The sequence below is a fragment of the Vipera berus genome (genome assembly GCF_964194415.1).
Source record: "Vipera berus genome assembly, chromosome: 12".
NCBI classification, from domain to species: Eukaryota; Metazoa; Chordata; class Lepidosauria; order Squamata; family Viperidae; genus Vipera; species Vipera berus.
The window spans coordinates 21,138,102-21,151,077 of record NC_138215.1 but is presented as its reverse complement, the minus strand read 5'-3'; the positions used below and the strand labels follow the sequence as shown (position 1 = coordinate 21,151,077).

General features: G+C 53.3%; 1 protein-coding gene across 1 annotated transcript; it reads left to right on the top strand.

Annotated features, from left to right (window-relative positions):
* The first annotated feature begins 814 nt into the window (after positions 1-814).
* Positions 815-12,490, top strand: MINDY2 (MINDY lysine 48 deubiquitinase 2). The gene is made up of 8 exons (XM_081337511.1): positions 815-1,132; positions 1,634-1,698; positions 5,364-5,522; positions 6,235-6,337; positions 7,066-7,208; positions 8,289-8,462; positions 8,849-9,031; positions 9,643-12,490. Exons 1-8 carry the CDS (start codon positions 871-873, stop codon positions 9,760-9,762), a joined length of 1,209 nt encoding a protein of 402 aa, XP_081193637.1. The 5' UTR covers positions 815-870; the 3' UTR covers positions 9,763-12,490.
* Positions 12,491-12,976: the final 486 nt, after the last annotated feature.

Below are 12,976 nucleotides of genomic sequence, written 5' to 3'. Positions count from 1 at the left end.
TTGCACTTCTAAGAGCTGAGAAGATGGGAAAGATGCCCCGGGACCGTCTCCCGTCTTGCTGACCTCCTGGAAGAGGGTGGAAGGGACGACTCCGGATTCGCCTTGGGCTGTACCCCGAGAGCCCCGCCGAAGGCAGTTAAGCCTCCACGGAGGCCGGTTTGGTGTGCGGGTTAGGGCACCAGGCTAGAAACCGGGAGATGGTGAGTCCCAGTCCCACCCTGGGCTGGAAAACCCGGCTGGGTGACTTTGGCCAGTCCTCCTCTCTCAGCCCACCCCACCTCAGAGGGCTGAAGGGAGCCCATCCCAGCCGTTACAAGCGCCCTTGAGAACGCGGGGCTTCCCTGGGAAGGGAGGTGGCCCACGCAGCCACGCCAGGTCCGCCGACCCGAGAGTCCTGCAGCAACCGCCGCCACTGAGGAGCTTCGGAGGGTCAGGCTCTGGCTGCCCACCGCCCGGTTCCCCGCGCCCCCCGAGTGGCGCATCAGGGTGACGGGTCTCCGCCACCCGCCGCGCAAGCGGGACCTTTCAAGACCAGAGCCCGTTTCCGGGTTTCGGAGTTCCGGGACTGCGCGAAGCCCGAGATCCGGAGCAAACCCCGGCTAGCTCACGCGGGCGGGGAGGCAAGAGGATGCCTTCGAGCGGCTCGTGGCCTTTCACTGTACCGGCCGGCATTCCCGGGTTTATTTATCACTTCGACGAACGGGGTGCACAGTAGAATCGCAGAGAGAGGGCAGCCGGGGAAGAGCCGCCAACCCGGCGGGGAAGGGAGCGGCGCCCGCACGTGCACCTCCGGCCCGACTGCGCCTGCGCGCCACGCCCACACGCCCCGCCCCCCCCGCCCTGCGCTGTCCCGGCGGCGGCGGCGGCGGCATGGAGGCCCCGCCCGAGCGGCCGGTGGAGCGGGAGCAGCGCCCGTCGCCCCCCGCGCCGGCCCGGGAGCGCGCCCCGCCGCAGGCTGCCTACCACCTGAAGTGGGTGCGGTGGCGGGAGGCGAGCGCGCCGGTGGTCACGCAGAACGAGAACGGGCCCTGCCCGCTGCTGGCCGTCATGAACGCGCTGCTGCTGGCCTGGAAGGTGAAGCTGCCGCCCATGATGGAGATCGTCACCGCCGAGCAGCTGATGGAGTACCTGGGTGGGTGCGGGCGAGGGCGAGGCCGCCGGCTGGGGCTGCGCTTCTTCTGGCTCCCCCCAGGAGCCCCTGGGTGGGCCTCCCCTCCCCCTGCCGAGCGCAGAGACCTTCTCTGGGTTCTACCGTTTAACCTTTGGGGGCCGAGCGAGAGGTGCGAGCCGGCCGCCGAGACCTCCCGCCTCTTCCCCCCGGGATGCCCGGGGAGCCTCGCTTGTTGCTGGGCGGCCCGGGAGCGCCGGAGCCCGTCGGCGTGGGGGAGGGGCAGCTGCTCCGCCCCCTCCGCGTCTGCCTCTCTTGCTCTCCCGGGCCCGTCCCGGCTACGGGACCGGCTGATCTTTCCAAGCTTGCCGAAGGAAGCCGCTTCTTTGTGTTGGCGAGCTCTGAAATCCAAAGGGTTGCAGCATCGGTAGAATCCCTCTGCTAATTTGAGGACAATCTGTAGCAAGATGGGATCTGTTTGCAGAGTTAATGGTTTTCAAATGAGAACTTTTGGTTTTCTTACAGGAGACTATATCCTTGATTCAAAACCAAAAGAAATCTCTGAAATCCAGCGTTTAAACTACGAACAGGTAAAAAGCTTAACTTGAAGTGGCATTTCCTAAAAGTGAATTCTGATGCTTTGATTTTCTTCCATTGGTATAAATGCCCAGTCAAATTCCAAGTAGCGGAAGCCTTCTGCGCATAAAACTTGCAGGAACATAGAGTCAGACTTTTGTATACTTGTATCATATTCTGAAGGGAAAGATGTTTTTTGTGAAGTCTCTTTCAGTGCATTGAGATTGATCACGCTGAGAGGGAGCTTAGACTAGCTACCCTCGGGGCCCCGAAGCGGAGTTTGGGATTACCTATTCCAACGACGGTAGGGAATGGCAGTAGGTGTCCGAACAGAGTACCGCATCAACATCCGGGAGTGCGTCCCCTCTATCTTCAAGCAGTGATGCACTCCGACCCTCTGGTTTCGGCCCGTGGTACCGGGAGCGAAGATAATCAACCACCTGAGCTCAGGCTTGTATATCTTAATGCCAGATCCATAGTCAATAAAGCTCCTCTCATCCGAGATTTGGTTGAGAGTGAACATGCGGATCTGGCCTGCATTACGGAAACCTGGTTAGGACCTGAGGGTGGTGTCCCTTTGGTAGATCTTTGCCCACCAGGTTTCCGGGTGCTACACAGGCCTCGGGCTCAGGGAAGAGGCGGGGGAGTGGCGGTAGCGGTGAGGGAGAACCTGTATCCGCGAGAGGCCACTGCTGTCCAAATAGCCGGGTGTGAGTCTCTCCTCCTTAGATGTGGCCCTAAGGCTCAGTTGGGCTTGCTGCTAGTGTACCTTTCACCTAGTCGCGTAGCAGCAGCCCTGCCCGAGCTTCTTGTCATCCTCTCGGGACTGGTGGTTGAGTTCCCCAAAATTATGATCTTGGGTGACTTCAACTTACCATCCCTGGGGAGATCATCTGAGTTGGCTCGGGAGTTCATGGCTTCCATGACGGCCATGGACCTAACGCAGATAATCCAGGGCCCAACTCATGTAGGAGGACACATGCTCGATTTGATTTTCCTATCTGGACAGTGGTTAGATGATCTGGGTGGGGGCTCTCCAATTGTTACGCCCCTGTCATGGACAGATCATCATCTCCTGCGGCTGACCTTCCGCTTTGCCACTCCCCGTCGTGGGGTTTCTGAACCAATGAAATGGTACCGCCCTAGGCGGCTTATGGACCATGGGCGGTTCCAAACAGCGCTTGGCCCCCCACCTGCCTCCTTTGCTCATAGCTCAGCCAGTGCCATGGTGGAAGCCTGGGAAAAGGCAGCCACTGAAGCACTCGACCGAGTTGTACCCATGCGGCCCCTGACCCGTTGCAGATCCCAGTGGGCTCCATGGTTTTCTACGGAGCTCCGGGAGATGAAACGGCAGAGACGGGGCCTAGAGAGCTGTTGGAGATCCAGCCGATCTGAATCCGACCGATCGCGACTAAGGTCCTTTACGAGGTCTTATCTCGCGGCGCTAAGGAGGGCAAGGTCTAATTACTTTGCTGCCCTTATCGCGTCCGCAGATAATCGCCCGACCGCCCTGTTTAGGGTGACCCGCTCCCTCCTTAATCTAGAGGTGAAGGAGGATCCCTTGCAGGGTCGTGCTGAGGAATTTAGCCAACATCTGCTGGACAAAATCGCTCGGATCCGGACCAGTCTGGATTCCAACTGGGCAGAGTCTGACGATGAGAACATGGACAGTCTTGTTGATGTTATCTGGGAAGAGTTCGATCCTGTGACTCTGGACGAGGTAGAAAGGATCATGAGGAAGCTAAGCTCCACTACATCCTTATTGGACCCGTGCCCCTCCTGGCTGGTTTATTCGGCTCGGGATGGGACACGAGGCTGGATCCATGCAGTGGTAACTGCTTCATTGAAAGAGGGCAGTTTCCCCGCAGCCTTGAAAGAAGCGGTGGTGAGACCCCTCCTCAAAAAGCCTTCCCTGGACCCAGCTGTTTTAAACAACTTTCGCCCGGTCTCCAACCTTCACTTTCTTGCGAAGGTTGTTGAGAGCGTAGTGGCGCATCAGCTTCCTCTGTTCCTAGAAGATACTGATTATCTAGACCCGTACCAATCGGGTTTCAGGCCTGGACACAGCACGGAGATGGCATTGGTCGCTCTGATGAATGATCTCTGGCGGGCTCGGGACAGGGGTCATTCCTCTGTCCTGGTCCTATTAGACCTCTCTGCGGCTTTTGATACCATCGACCATGGTATCTTACTTCGGCGTCTCAGGAGATTGGGAGTGGGAGGCACTGTTCTTCAGTGGTTCTCCTCCTACCTTCTGGAACGTTCACAGTGGGTGTTGGCGGGTGACCAGAGATCGACCCCGAGGCCTCTCATTTATGGAGTTCCTCAGGGGTCGGTCCTCTCACCTCTCCTGTTTAACATCTATATGAAGCCGCTAGGTGAGATCATCCGTGGTTTTGGAGTGGGTTATCATCAGTATGCTGATGACACCCAGCTTTTCATCTCGACCCCAAACCACATCAGTGATGCCCTTGACGTGATGTCCCGTTGCCTGGAAGCGGTCCGGGAATGGATGGGGAGGAACAGGCTTCAACTCAACCCGGACAAGACTGAATGGCTGTACATACCGGCATGTCAGGATATTCAGAGTATTCCATCCCTTAATATTGGGGGCGAGTTACTGCCCCCCGTAGATAGGGCTCCCAACCTGGGTGTCCTCCTAGATTCACAGCTCTCCTTAGAAGATCACATAGGAGCTGTGACTAGGGGGGCTTTCACTCAGGTTCGTCTGGTGCGCCAGCTACGACCCTATCTGGACCTGGATGCCTTACGTACAGTCACCCATGCACTTGTGACCTCTCGTCTTGACTACTGCAACGCTCTTTACATGGGGCTGCCCTTGAGAATCACTCGGAAGCTTCAGCTGGTACAGAGTGCAGCTGCACGGACGCTTTTGGGGGCTCCCCGATACTCCCATATTACACCTCTGCTTCGTGAGCTGCACTGGCTTCCAGTTGCCTTCCGGGTGAAATTCAAGGTGCTAGTGATGACATACAAAGCCCTACATGGCATGGGTCCGGAATACCTACGGGAGCACCTACTGCCAGCGTCAACACCCCTCCGTCCTGTGCGCTCCCACAGAGAGGGCCTCCTCAGGGTGCCACCGGTCAGAGAATGCCGGCTGGTGACCCCCAGGGGGAAAGCATTCTCGGTGGGTGCGCCAATCCTCTGGAACCGCTTACCAGCCGAAATCCGGATGGCCCCCAACCTTCGCACCTTTCGGCGAGATTTAAAAACCTATCTATTCCAGCAAGCCGGCCTGGCCTGATAGATTTGGGGTTTTATTTGTAGATCTGGGGTTTTATTTGTTTTATTGTTGGTTTATTGTATACTTACTTTGCTCTGTACACCGCCCTGAGTCCTCCGGGAGAAGGGCGGTATATAAAACGAATAAATAAATAAATAAATAAATAAATTCACCCTGTTTCACAATAGGACAGTTAGATCCGGACTGCAAAAATGCACATGATTAGTAGATGGCAGCAAAGAGATTCAGAAAATTCTTTGCCGCCAACTTCTGATCAGTGCAAATCAAAGAATAGTTCTCTTGAACATGAAAGCAGTTGTAATGTGAGGCAGCCTAGAGATTGCGTAGTACAGGGCAGACAAAGCATGTGGTCTCCTTAGGCACTCAACTGACTTCAGCTTTTTCATTAATTTTTTGTCTTGGTCTTAACAGAATGTCAGTGATGCAATGGCAATCCTGCACAAGCTTCAGACTGGTCTTGATGTGAATGTAAAGTTCACTGGGGTTCGCGTATTTGAATACACGCCCGAATGCATAGTGTTTGATCTTCTTGATATTCCATTATATCACGGGTGGTTAGTAGATCCTCAGGTAAGCAAGAGGCTGTTTATGTGATTAGTATTATGGCCAGAAAGTGCTGTTTTAATGTTTAATACCAAAATCACCAACAAGAAGAGGCATTTCAATTTAGCAAAGCTTTTTTAAAAGCAATTAAAACAACTGAGCTGTTAAAGGGCCCTAAAAATCATGTGGAACAAGCTTTGCTAAAGGCTCAAGAAATAGCAAGGAAAGATTCCCTGGTGTTTGACTCCTGAGGCCTGGAGGAACATGGCCATTGGGGTGTTTTTCCAAAATGGGGTTGCAGGAAGCCCTCAGTGAGCAGCCACTGCAGGAAAGACATTCCGCGATGCTCTCAGCCGTCCCGTCCCTGGGAACTCAGAGTGGGGGATGATGCGCTCGTGGGCTACTGCAGGCTTTGCAAGCGGCTCCCAGCCTTCTTGATGCTGGCTGTTGCCTCATCACCCAGAGGGCTTGAAGACCCCTCGTCGAGTGACAGGCACTTCAGACGTGACTTGGGGCACCAAAATATGGATCTCAGTGTTGTGGCCAAAATCTCACAAGATTCATTTGAGAGAAGAAGCCGCACTGTTGAGTGATGGGGTCCACTGGAATACTCGTTTTGCCCTTTGCCCTCCCACCCGACCGCAGGTGGGAGCCCCACGTACCGTACCTTTTTACTGGTGTCTGTTGGGTTTAGCGCATTGTGGGTTTTACCAACGGCAGCCCTTTTCTTTTGCTGCAGGTTGGAGATGTTGTGAAAGCAGTTGGTAACTGTAGCTACAACCAGTTGGTGGAAAAAATAATCTGCTGTAAGCAGTCGGACAACAGCGAGCTGAGGGAGGAAGGTGGGTGCTGCACTCTGGAGTGTGTGAAGGCCTGTGGTTCAGAGCAAAAGTTCCTGTGATCTAGTATAATTGTTGGCCACCCTCCGTGGCTCAGCCAGGCAGGAAGGCCAGAAAAAGGTCAGAATTCTGGGCTGCTTTTGTTCCCAGAGCCTCTGCTTCCTTTGAAGAAGTCCCATTAGCTGCTGCTGCTGCTGCTGCTGCTGCTGCTGTGACTTAGAAAAAGGGAGGGATGTTTTCCTTGCTGGAGACGGAAGGAAGGGCATTCTGGCTAGAACAGGTTCTCCTGTGCTCTTTTAGAAGAAAGAAGAGAGAGCCCGTCTCTCTCCACAAGCCAGGCAGAAAGGTCTTTTCCTAGGGTTGATCTGGGTTTTCTCAAGTAAAGCTTGACCGATAGACTTTCTGATTCCTGAGTTTGATTTTTGGGGTGTGTTCTTCATGGAAGGGGGTACTGCCCTTTAGTCAACTTGCTTGTGTTGATGAGTCTAGCGTTGGTTCTCCACTTGTCTTACTGCTGTGTGCTTTTCCTCTTCGGTCTCTGCTCATTGTGTTTTCCCTCCTAGTCTACTGCAGCTATCATTTTGCCCTAGTCTTCAGGCTTACTTGGGATCAAATTTTGAGCACAGCAAAGCAACTGGCTGGTCTAGGAGGCTGAACTGGAAATGGCTCCTTGGCGTGGGGACCTTGGGGCAAGCCCGTGTGCATTCAAATGCAGCGGTGTCTCTTTGCAGGCTCCATAGCAGAGCAGTTCCTCAGTAGCACGGCCACTCAGTTAACTTACCATGGCTTGTGTGAGTTGACCTCCACCGTTCAAGAAGGAGAGCTGTGCGTGTTCTTCAGAAACAACCACTTCAGCACCATGACCAAACACAAGGTAGCTGGCCACAAATGGCAAGGCTGTTTCATCTGGGACCCTGACTGACCTTCCGCACCTGAGTTGCTGCTCACGCTTTTGCCTCACCAGCAAGTAGCCCTCTGTTGCTTCTGATCTGCAGGCCGGCTTTGTCTGCCTTGCACGGCAGCCTAAGGGGCCACTGAGGCAGAGGTACAAAAAGCCCAGCCTCTGGATGCAGGGGGTTGGGAGGGGGGTTGCATGCCCCATCCTCCCCATGCCCCTCCCCAGGCTTCCTTTGCTCTTCGCTTTCACTTTTCTCTCTCTGCTTTGTTTTTCCAGTTGGTCTCTCTCTCTCTCTCTCTCTCTCTCTCTCCCTCACCCCCCCCCCTTGTCCCCACTTCCACAAGCTTGCTGCCTGCAGAATGGGCAAAAGCCACACTAAACATGTAGAGGAATGCCTCCCAAGACCAGTCTCTTCCCTGAGATGTTTCCTGCTTGTGCTTTTAACTTGTTTGTTTTTCTGAGTGTGCTCGCTGAGCCACTGTGCCTGGGAAGCAGGAAGGAAGCAGAATTTCCTTTAGTGGTGGGTGAAACGGTTGCTCAGGGCTTTGTTCAGAGGGTGGGGAGGACCGAGGGGGTGTTGATTCTCCTCTACAGCTGCTCCACCCCCTGGCCAGATTGCAGTGCCTTTTGTTTTCTCTCTTTCCAGGGGTAGAAAGCTGCTTCTGTTGGGAACTTTGGGGGGAACTCTGGCTGCTCAGCCTTTTGGGGCGGGGGGGGGGGGAGCTTGCATGTGAGCATAAGAGACAAAGGCTGAGTAGAAGCTTGCTCATGCAACCTAACATGTCCAATTAGTTTGTGATGGCATGCATTATGCAAACCCAGAAGACATCTTAATTCACTAATGAAGTTGAGTGTGCTATGCACACCGAGCTATTGTGTCATTGCTCCTTACAACCGCACGGTGGCTGTCAGTGTGAAGCAAAAGAGTGGAGTGGCAGTTTTGTCAAGAAAGGAGACCCCCCCCCAAATGATTTCTAAAGAATGCAGGGCAGCGTTGCTTGTCTCAGTGCAAACAGCGACTGTTCTGTTAACAGGGAAATTTTCCCTTTCATTCAGGGCCAGCTTTACCTTCTGGTGACCGACCAAGGTTTCCTTACAGAAGATAAAGTGGTGTGGGAAAGTCTACATAACGTGGATGGAGATGGGAACTTCTGTGATTCTGAATTCCACCTGCGGCCTCCATCTGATCCGGAAACTCTGTACCATGGGCAACAGGATCAGATTGACCAGGTAGTCGTGGGAAGCTTCTTCATTCTTTTGACTTTTTTATTCTTCAGGGGCCATTTTCTCTCTCTTCCTGCCCACTTCGTTGGCCATCTTATCCCACTTGGACCACCTGAGTTCCTTCTGGTGTGTCCCCCTTTTGAAAACCTCGCAGGAAACCTCTCACGGAGGCCGCCTGTCCCTGGAGTGGTGGGACGGGGCGAAAGCTCCTAGGATTCCTCCTCTCCCATCTGGCATTGGGGCCTGTACCTGGGGCCAGGCCTCGTGGTGCTCACTGCTGAGTTGGGCTTCAGTTTGAGTGGAAGGCACCTGCCAGGATGGGGGAGGGCACGCTCTGCTTGGGTCGGACCAAACCGACAAGCACGTTCACTGCTGGTGGCTTTGCGCCTTAGGACTACTTGATGGCCTTATCTCTGCAAGAAGAGCAGCGAAGCCAAGACCTCAGTTGGGAGCAGCTCCCGGAGGACGTCGGTGACCTCGAGCTGGCCAGGAAGCTTCAGGAGGAGGAAGATCGACGGGCCTCGGAGTACTACCAGGAGCAAGAGCCAGCTGCCGCCGCCGCCGCTGAAGGCCAGGTAAAGGCCTACTGGCAGCTGTAGCTCCAGAGGCTGTTGGAGAAGGGTCATGGCTCGGGGATGACTGTCTATGCGGAAAATGCCAGGTTTGGTTCCTGGCACCTCTCACAGTGGCTCTGGGCACTCGAGGGCAGAAAATGGTGCCTGGGATTCCCTGGGATGCTCACTGGGAGCCACTTGAGGAAGCCCTTGGTGCTCCTGCCAGCAGAAGCCTTGAGAAAGAGGGTCAAGCTAGGTTTCTGCATGGTCTCCAGATTCATTTTCTCTCTTGGTTTTGGCATGTTCTGACACATCATTGGTAATCGTGTTCCTCATGGGAAAATGCATTTTCCTTCATGATAGTTTTTGAGAAATCATGAGAGAAAGTGTTATTTTCCACTCTCAAATGTCTGTGCTAAAGATGCCTCCTGTCCCCAAGCTGCCTGGGGCCTCAGTTGCACCATTTGTGGGATTGGGCACATCTGCAGCCTTCGCTGTCCTTCCAGCCGCCAGGGCTGGAATAAGCCAACGTTGCCCTTGGTCTGCATCTTGGGGTCTTTAGCTTTATGGAAATGCTCAGCTAAGGGTGCAAGCAAGCAGCCTTTTCCTCTTTGTATTTCCCTCTTGGACAGCAAGCACAGGACACCCCCCTTCCCTCATTGGGAAGGCAGCCCGGGGCCAGTGAGCAGAAGAGGAAAGAGCCACGGGAGAAGGAAAGGGAGCGGGAGAAGAGCAGCTGTGCTATTTTATAGCGGAAGGGTGCCTTGGGAGCCCAGCGCATCTGCCTGAAACACCAGGGGTCCTGTGATTGGGCGGCCCACCCGCCGCCCCCTGTGCCTGCGAAGCCCACGACCGAGGGCTCCTCAAGATCCCTGCCAGTGCAGCCTGCTGTGGGATGGGGCGAGGTGGGGAGCGTGCCCCCGTGCTGGCGAAGCAGCAGCCCACCACCTGCCTCTGGGGCACCTCTGGATCATCCCGGGAAGATGCACTGGCACGGGGTGTCCCTGGACTGGCGGGCTGAGCCCCCCAGCAATCTTCAGCTGAGCTTCCGTGGCTGACCTGGCCAAGAATTGGGCTTCAGAACACCTTGAAGCAAGAGAAGGCCAGATCCCTTGCGGACAAGGCTGGGTGTGGTCTGGTCTCTCCAGTTTTTAATCAACTCTCAAACTCTATAGGGAGGGGGAGAATGGAGGAAGCGGATGCGTACATTTGCTTAAGATTGGCATTGAGTGCGAGCAAGGTGAACCTATGGTCGGTCACCTGCCACGTCCCGTGAACTGTGGGTCCATTGTTTGTATCAGGTGAAATGGATCGTTTCAGGAGACGGATCCTAACCAATGAATCCTCTGGACACCAGTGCCCTTTTTTTGTTCCTTAAGATGTGGTTGTGCTCTCTTTAAAGAAAACATGTCCCTGCACAGTTATCGCTGGGAGTGGGGATGGAATCCAGTTCTGTAAGACCTAATATAAGTCCACAGGCTACATGTCACAGGAGAGAGCGGCTCCCAGCTGGAATTACCTGTTGACTTTTCCAAGGAAGGAAGGGCAGCAACCTTCATCCTCTCAGTAACTTTATAGCACTTTGCAAATGCTTTAGACAATTTTTGCTGCACTTCTTAAGGACAGACTTAGCTGTCGAAATGCAATTTCAGTCCCAAGTCAACATTCATGCAGAATGTGATAATCTAACTACAGGGAAGGAGATGATTGAAAGGTCATTGAAGACATGTAGCTTAATATTTTTTCCTGAAATGAACAGTTTTGGGGATGGAGTCTAGACTCGCAGGGCAGTGACCTGTCTCTTAACTCTTGCCTTACAGCTCTTTAAATACCTTAAGCTGGAGGATAAAGAATGGGGAAAGAATAATTTAATTTTAGCGACATTATTTCCACATATGAGGTTTGGGTTTGCATTTGCTGTGTGTGCATTTTTAAATATGAAATGCCCTGGCCTGTTGCTGACATGTGTAATGGTTTTACACAAAACTGAATTTACCTTGTATCGTGTTGGAGTGATACGCAAGTGACTCTCTTACACATTTCCAATCTTACTAGAGATGTGTGCGTTACCCTAATCTGTTTTGGGCCAGTTGCCACCTTCTTCCAATAGCTTTGAGAGCCTGAAGTTAGATTGAAGTTTATCCTAAAAAGGAACCAGCCTTGCAGTTGACATGAAGTCTACATTTCTTCTGTTTTGTTTTTGCCTGCTGTTTGACGGTTGTGACATACAGAAATCTCGCAAACCCAGGACCAACTGCCAAAAGTGATGTCCTAAGGAAGCCAAACGATTCCTCACATGCCTGTGCCAGGGGAAATGATCTTGCCAAAATTGTGCCAGGGGTCCTAGTCTTCCTTGGGCTGGTCGTTGGCATGTTGGGGAAGCACTGTGTCTGGTGAATGGCTCTGGAGTAGGGAAGGGCACAGGAAAGGGCATCTTTCGTGCCAAGCAGCAGTTTAGTTCAATTCCACGTCTTGCCAGCGCAGCTGTCCTTGTGGTGGCTTGGCAGCCTCTGTTGGGCAGTGATAGCTGGGCCGGTGCTGGTGGCAGCAGCGGGCATTCATTCTCAAAGGATGTTGCCCCCCCACCTGCTTGTTAAGTGGCTTCTGCAGCTGGAGGGCAGTCCCCGAGGCCTTACTAGCGGACTCCCCATTGGCTACCTTTCCCCAAAGTTACTGTCGATGTAAGTTGCCTTTTTATCTCTGCAGAGACTTTGTTGTCTCGCTTTGCTCTGCCTCTGGCTGATGCTGCCCTGCCTGCCTTACGAGGCTTAGCCCAGCACTCCTGCCGTGAGGGGAACCAGGGTTTTGGTAGCAGATGCACCAGGGGCGATCTGGGAGGGAAACCAGACGGGCTCTGCTGGGGGAAGGCACGCAGAAGCACATTCATCAGCACAACCCTTGAGCACTGCCAAATACTTTTATAATTTTGTAAGATACTGCTGAAAAACCCCAAATCACGGCCATTGTGATAGGAGCTTAGAATGACTTGCTGGTTTGGCTCTTGCCCACAGCAGTCGTTTTGCCTCCATTCTACGCCATCCTGGAAAGCACAAGCCCCATGGGAGGCCCGGCCTAATGGAGAGGAAGGAGAAGGGGAGTTGCTCCCTTCCGTTGCCCACTAGAGCCTCGGCCCAAAGTGGCTTTCGTCTGGCTTGGTGGTGGCAGCCACGGCCTTCTGCCCCTGCCAGTTAGATGTGATACATTCAAGCTTCAGGCAGTGTTTCCTTCAGTCCTCCATATTTACGGACTATTAATCACCAGCTTCTTTTTAGAAAATCAGACACTTTGCATGGATTTACACTGTGATCAGCAAATAGCTGCTTTCTGTTGAATACTGTCAATAGTCTTCGATGTCTTGAGCCGACACCTGTCACTAGTCTCATTGTCTAATTTTTATATATAATTTTTAACAGAGTTAAGTGACTTTCTCATGTAATAAAAAGGATTCAAGTTCTAGCGTTTATGTCATATTTGAGCAGAGAAACCAAAGCTAACCTGCCTAGTCCTCTGGTGGGCTGGGCATCCTGTTAAAGGCTTTGGCCGACCCTCCCTCCGGATTGAGGCTGACTTGGCCCCTAAATGAGCCAGAGTATTTTCGCTGACCCCCAGCCAATAATAGGCCATCTCCAGACAAGGGTGCCAAAGAAAGTACAACGTATCCCAAGCTATTTTTGTTAAGCTCTAGGGCAGGGGTAGGCAACCTTGGCTCTTTTATGATTCGTGGACTTCAACTCCCAGAATTCTTGAGCCAGCCATGCTGGAAGTTGAAGTCCACAAGTCATAAAAGAGCCAAGGTTGCCTACCCCTGCTGTAGGTGGTTCAGGGGGCGTTTAATGCTAGAAACTCACTTTTCTGCACAGGAGGGCTGAGGAAATAAGTTAACCAAACTGGCCAAGTGCAACCAGATGGGAAAGGAGGAAGATCGACGGCAATTAATAAGCGGCAATCTCTGGGACTAAATAAGCA